Source organism: Bubalus kerabau, chromosome 9 (genome assembly GCF_029407905.1).
Source record: "Bubalus kerabau isolate K-KA32 ecotype Philippines breed swamp buffalo chromosome 9, PCC_UOA_SB_1v2, whole genome shotgun sequence".
NCBI classification, from domain to species: Eukaryota; Metazoa; Chordata; class Mammalia; order Artiodactyla; family Bovidae; genus Bubalus; species Bubalus kerabau.
Window position 1 is genome coordinate 37,025,423 of NC_073632.1, and position 6,486 is coordinate 37,031,908.

A 6,486-nucleotide genomic window follows, 5' to 3' on the forward strand; every position below is an offset into this window, starting at 1 on the left:
CTTTTTAAAAAATCTGCATTTGTGTCATGTACGCTAAGGATTCAAATGACTAAGAAATATTCCACTGTTATTAAGATATCTGATACTGTGTTGAAATAAAATTTGCACATAATTTATTGTTCCAACAACTGGGTAGAAGGGTAAAATTAAAATATGCTTTAGATTCCTTAAAAGACCCCAGTGATTTTCCTGTATCACTGAAGGACAAGTCTAGTCTTTTCTGAAAAGAATAGAACTGCAAATTCTACGTCTGGGCTAAAGACAAAAGTATATACACTTTTTTCTTTTGGACATATGCATAATTCTGTGTGATAGAGAGTAAAACATCCATATTGTTGGCATCTCAGTTGCAGGAAACACAACTCATCTTTCTGACCATAATTAAAAAATATTTTTTATTACAGAAAACAGTGTATAGAGATACAAAAAGGAAAACACTAAACATTATTTATAATCCTCTGTCCTCTTCCACCCATAGATATTCACCTGCTGATGCCCTGAAGTGGCTCAGACAGTAAAGAATCTGCCTGCAGTGCAGGAGTAGGTTTGATCCCTGGGTCGGGAAGATACCCTGGAGAAGGCAATGGCTACCCACTCCAATATTCTTGCTTAGAGAATCCCATGGAAAAGGAGCCTGGCAGGCTACAATCCATGAGGTTGCAACGAGTCGGACACAACTAAATGACTAAGCGCACACATACATGGCCTGAAGTGGGGGTAGATGCCATTGATGTGGATTTGAGTTTAGTGTCCATGAGAGGGCTAAAGAGGACCTTGAACCTTCAAGAGGAAGGAGATTTGAATAGAAACATCTATCAAAACCTAGATTATTTACATCAAACTGAAAAATTTCTTGAATTTTTATTTTTGCAGCAATTGAAACAATCAACAAAATTAAAACTCAAACTACAGAAAGGGAGGAAATATTTGCAAATGATATATCCAATAAAGAGTTTATATCCAAAATATATAAGGTGCTCATACAACTCAGTAGCAAAAAGCCAAATAATCTGATTATAAAATAGGCAAAAGACTTGATATGACACTTTTCTTACAAGAAATACAAATGGTGAACAGGTATATGAAAACATGCTCATAACAATTATTAGGGAAACGTAACTTAAAGTCAAAATGAGATATCACCTCAAACTTGTTAGGCTGGATGTTATGAAAAAGTTGAAAATAACAGGCTTGGGCACGGATGTGGAGAAATGGGATCCCTCCCTATCCTGTTGGGGAGATCATAAATTGGTATAGGCATATGGTGGAGGAGGTTCCTCAAGAAATTAAAAATATGATCTAGCAATCCCACTTCTGGGTATATATTCAAAGGAAATAAAATCACTATCTAGAACTCACTCCCATGTTCATTTTTCACATTAATGAAGATACAAAACAATTTGATGACAAATGCAGGTATAAACAAAATATCTTGTAAGCAATTTGATCTTAGATTGAAACTCCTCTCTTTTTCTCTATTTGTTGCAAAACATTCTCAAGTTTAAAGATAGGTTTTTTAAAGATTGTATAAATTTTATTAATGTAAAAACATTTAGACACTAGGAACCTTGGGAAACATGAGTGTCTCCCAGTTCCTTCAAAACTAAATGTTAAATGCTGTCAATTTAGCTTTTGCTTTGTCTGCTGTGAAATGTTTTTTTATCACAAGACAAAAGAATGAAAATCAAATAGATTTTTAATGGATGTAAAACTCTTAGTCATAAAAATAAGTTAAAGAAGAATTTTTGAGAAAAGTTTATAAGGATAGGCATTTAAAATTTAAAGTCTTTATTGTTCTTTTGTTGATCTTTCTCATTTTAAAATATAGTCTTTAATTTTGTGCCAAAGGACTTCTATTTTTTGCATTACTAAGAAGTTGCTTGATGGATGATGATATTGTCCACACTCTGCCTGGTGATCCATCTCAACATTGTTCTGGTGAATTTTGTACAAATAATTTTACAAAGGCTTATTCAGTTTCTTAACACCTCCCATGGGAACCTGGGTTTGGCAGCCTTCTATTAGTGATTATAACATTTAGCGTGAGCTGAATCAAGACACAGACTGTGATGTATTCTATTTAAAATCCATTTGTGAGGCATTAGCAAAAGATTTATGAGAATATTGTAATAATACTGTTTAATGGAAGGTAAGAATGTCTTTAGCTATGTGAATAAATAGAGTTTGATTAGATTTAAAGAAGTGGTTTAAGGTTCATTGTTTTCTTATATATTTGAAAAGGCAATCAACACTATAGTATTAGAAAATATCATGTATTAACTTTTGAAATCCAGTTTATATTCATGTGGGTTTTATGTACATGAGGCAGAACTGTATCCTTAAGTAGGTCATATAACTTCCTGTTCTTTTGAGAATTCAGGCTGGCTTTTGTTTTGGAGTGGCTCAAACAAGGCTCAGGCCTTTGGCCTCTTCTCCTAGATAGCTCTTCAGTTCAGTTCAGTCCTTCAGTCGTGTCCATCTCTCTGCGACCCCATGGACTGCAGTATGCCAGGCTTCTCTGTCCATCACCAACTCCTGGAGCCTACTCAAACTCATGTCCATCACGTCAGTGAAGCCATCCAACCATCTCATCCTCTGTCGTTCCCTTCTCCTTCTGCCTTCGATATTTCCCAGCATCAGGGTCTTTTCCAATCAGTCACTTCTTCACATGAGGTGGCCAAAGTATTGGAGTTTCAGCTTCAGCATCAGTCCTTCCAAAGAACACTCAGGACTGATCTCCTTGAGGATGGACTGGTTGAATCTCCCTGCAGTCCAAGGGACTATCAAGAGTCTTCTCCAACACCACAGTTCAAAAGCATCAATTCTTCAGCTTTCTTTATAGTCCAACTCTCACAACCATATATGACCACTGGAAAAACCATAGCTTTGACTAGACGGACCTTTGTTGGCAAAGTAATGTCTCTGCTTTTTAATATGCTGTCTAGGTTGGTCATTACTTTCCTTCCAAGGAGTAAGCATCTTTTAATTTCATGGCTGCAGTAACCATCTGCAGTGATTTTGGAGCCCCCCAAAATAAAGTCTCTCACTGTTTCCATTGTTTCCTTTCCCCATCTGTTGTCGTGAAGTGATGGGACTGGATGCCATGATCTTCGTTTTCTGAATGTTGAGTTTTAAACCAATGTTCTCACTCTCCTCTTTCACTTTCATCAAGAGGCTCCTTAGTTCTTCTTCGCTTTCTGCCATAAGGTTAGTGTCATCTGCATATCTGAGGTTATTGATATTTCTCCTAGCAATCTTGATCCCAGCTTGTGCTTCATCCAGCCTGGCATTTCTCATGATGTACTCTCCATATAAGTTAAATAAGCAGGGTGACAATATACAGCCTTGATATACTCCTTTCCCGATTTGGAATCAGTCTGTTGTTCCATGTCCAGTTCTAACTGTTGCTTCTTGACCTACATACAGATTTCTCAAGAGGCAGGTCAGGTGGTCTGGTATTCCCATCTCTTTCAGAATTTTCCAGTTTGTTGTGATCCACACAGTCAAAGGCTTTGGAATAGTCAATAAAGCATGTTTTTATTGGAATTTTATTGGCATAGTCAATAAAGATATGTTTTTCTGGAATTCTCTTGCTTTTTTGATGATCCATTGGATGTTGGCAATTTGATCTCTGGTTCCTCTGCCTTTTCTAAATCCAGCTTGAACATCTGGAAGTTCATGGTTCATTTACTGTTGAAGCCTGGCTTGCAGAATTTTGAGCATTACTTTACTAGCATGTGAGATGAGTGCAATTGTGCGGTAGTTTGAACATTCTAATTGCCTTTCTTTGGGATTGAATGAAAACTGACCTTTTTCAGTCCTGTGGCCACTGCTGAGTTTTCCAAATTTGCTGGCATATTGAGTACAGCACTTTCACAGCATCATCTTCCAGGATTTGAAATAGCTCAACTGGAATTCCATTATCTCCTCTAGCTTTGTTCATAGTGATGCTTCCTAAGGCCCACTTGACTTCACATTCCAGGATGTCTGGCTCTAGGTGAGTGATGGCACCATCGTGATTATCTGGGTTGTGAAGATGTTTTTTGTACAGTTCTGTGTATTCTTGCCACCTCTTCTTTTTTTTTTTTTTTTTTTTTTTTCACAGCACATGTGTGTTTATTTAGGAGGGTTCAGTTAATCTACTTTAGTCAGGAACTACACAGATAAATAATACAGAGTTTTAAACATGAACGCAGAACATTTATTGTAACAAGATATAAAACTTTAAACGTTCATAACCACACTAGGCATTAACATGACTGATGGTGTTACCCAGCTTGCTCAGATTTGGGGAACTAGTTCTATATAATTCTTGAAATGCACTGACCATTTTCCTAAAAACACTATGAAATTTGAATTAATATATATAAATTCTCTTTCCTGTCTTTATTCAAATTCACTGTATGTACAGACACTCTCAGTGAGTCACCCAAACCCAAGGCCTTTTATTACTAAGAGAACAGCACAGCTCTTATTTGCCAGTGGCAACATTCTTAAAAGTTAATGGATAATAACCAATAGATCACTAACAGGTTTTGACCCAGATCCTTTGCCTTTAGAGCCAAGTGAACTTTTACCTGGGTGTAAATTTCCTTCAAACAATGCCTTTAAAAGCACTCTAGACAGCCATTTCCATTTTAATAGTTGGATGAGGATTGTAGCCTTCAATCTGAAAGTCTTCGGCCTGGAAGTCATCGATTGTCTCAACTTTTCGAAGGATTCTGAGCTTGGGGAAAGGCCTTGGTTCTCGCTGAAGCTGAGTTTTCAGTGGCTCGATGTGATTCAGGTAAATGTGTGCATCTCCCAGAGTGTGCACGAAGTCACCTGGCTTCAGGTCCGTGATGTGTGCGATCATGTAGGTGAGCAGGGCGTAGCTGGCAATGTTGAAGGGCACACCCAGGCCCATGTCTCCCGACCGCTGGTACAACTGGCAGGACAGCTCCCCATTCACCACGTAGAACTGGCAGAGGGCGTGGCATGGGGGGAGGGCCATGAGAGGCAGATCTTTTGGATTCCAAGCACACAGGATGATTCTTCTGTCGTTAGGGTTGGTTTTGATTGTGTCGATCACTTTTTGCAGTTGATCTACTCCTTGACCTGAATACTCTGAATCCATATCTTTGTATTCAGCCCCAAAATGCCTCCACTGGAAGCCATAAACTGGGCCTAAATCCCCTTCAGCTCTGTTGGAGAAGCCCAGGCCATCCAAGAAGTCTCGGGACCCGTTGGCATCCCAAATTTTCACTCCCTTGGAAGAGAGTTCCTTAGCGTTGGTGGATCCCTTGATAAACCACAGCAACTCCTCCAAAACACCTTTCCAGAAAACACGTTTGGTTGTCAGCAGAGGAAATTCATCTCTCAGGTTGTACCGCGCCTGCATCCCGAACACCGACAGGGTGCCAGTGCCGGTGCGGTCATCCTTCCGGAAGCCGCAGCGGAGGATGTGTTCTATCTGCCCCAGGTACTGCAGCTCCCCGTGCGGCGGCGGCGGCGGCGGCGGCCGCGGCTCGGCGCTCTGCTCCTGCACGCCGGGCGGCGACGGCGGGCGTAAAGGCTCGAGGCCAGCCGCTGGCATAGTGCTGGTTGCGGGCGCGGCGGCGAGGGCCGGACGGCGGCGAGAACGGCCTCCTTTTTTGTACAGTTCTGTGTATTCTTGCCACCTCTTCTTAATATCTTCTGTTTCTGTTAGGTCCATACCATTTCTGTCGTTTATTGTGCCCATCTTTGCATGAAATGTTGCGGCAAAATTAGTATCTCTAATTTTCTTGAAGAGATCTCTAGTCTTTCCCATTCTATTGTTTTCCTCTGTTTCTTTGCATTCATCACTGAGAAAGGCTTTCTTATCTCTCCTTGCTATTCTTTGGAACTCTGTATTCAGATGGGTATATCTTTCCTTTTCTCCTTTGCTTTTCACTTCTCTACCTTTCTCAGCTATTTGTAAGGCCTCCTCAGACAACCATTTTGCCTTTTTGCATTTCTTTTTCTTGGGGATGTTCTTGGTCACTGCCTCCTGTACAATGTCACAAACCTCCGTCCATAGTTCTTCAGGCACTCTATCAGATCTAATTCCTTGAATGTATTTGTTACTTCCACTGTATAATTGTTAGGGATTTGATTTAGGTCATATCTGGATGGTCTAGTGGTCTTCCCTACTTTCTTAGGTAGCTGTACCAATTCCTTTTTGCTCTTATTCAGTCTCAAGGCATTAAATAGACTGATGGCACTAAAATTTTTATATATGGTTCAGAACTCTTTATGAACTCAGAAGAATGTGTCTGATGGCCTATGTGCAATATCTCCTTAAGATGATTTATAGGCCTATTAGACTCAGTATATTCAAAGCTTAGTTCCTTATTCCAACAGCCCCATCTCCAATTCAACTTTTCAGCTCATTGAATGGTAGGGTATCTGTAAACCTATTTTGCCTGTTTTCTCAGTGTAATTATTAATCCTCTTTGACTCTCAAAAGTACCTTCTTTAAGTTTC

The 6,486-nt window shown here is 39.7% G+C and overlaps 1 protein-coding gene across 1 annotated transcript; it reads right to left on the reverse strand.

The window, feature by feature from the left end:
• Window positions 1-4,178: 4,178 nt before the first annotated feature.
• Window positions 4,179-5,616, reverse strand: LOC129659988 (thymidylate synthase-like). Its single transcript, XM_055591464.1, has one exon. It carries the CDS (start codon window positions 5,573-5,575, stop codon window positions 4,619-4,621), a length of 957 nt encoding a protein of 318 aa, XP_055447439.1. The 5' UTR covers window positions 5,576-5,616; the 3' UTR covers window positions 4,179-4,618.
• Between the last annotated feature and the right edge of the window lie 870 nt (window positions 5,617-6,486).

Bases quoted from the DNA above. Each gene is read 5' to 3' on its own strand.
- LOC129659988 (XM_055591464.1), bottom strand. From the start codon at position 5,575: ATGCCAGCGGCTGGCCTCGAGCCTTTACGCCCGCCGTCGCCGCCCGGC.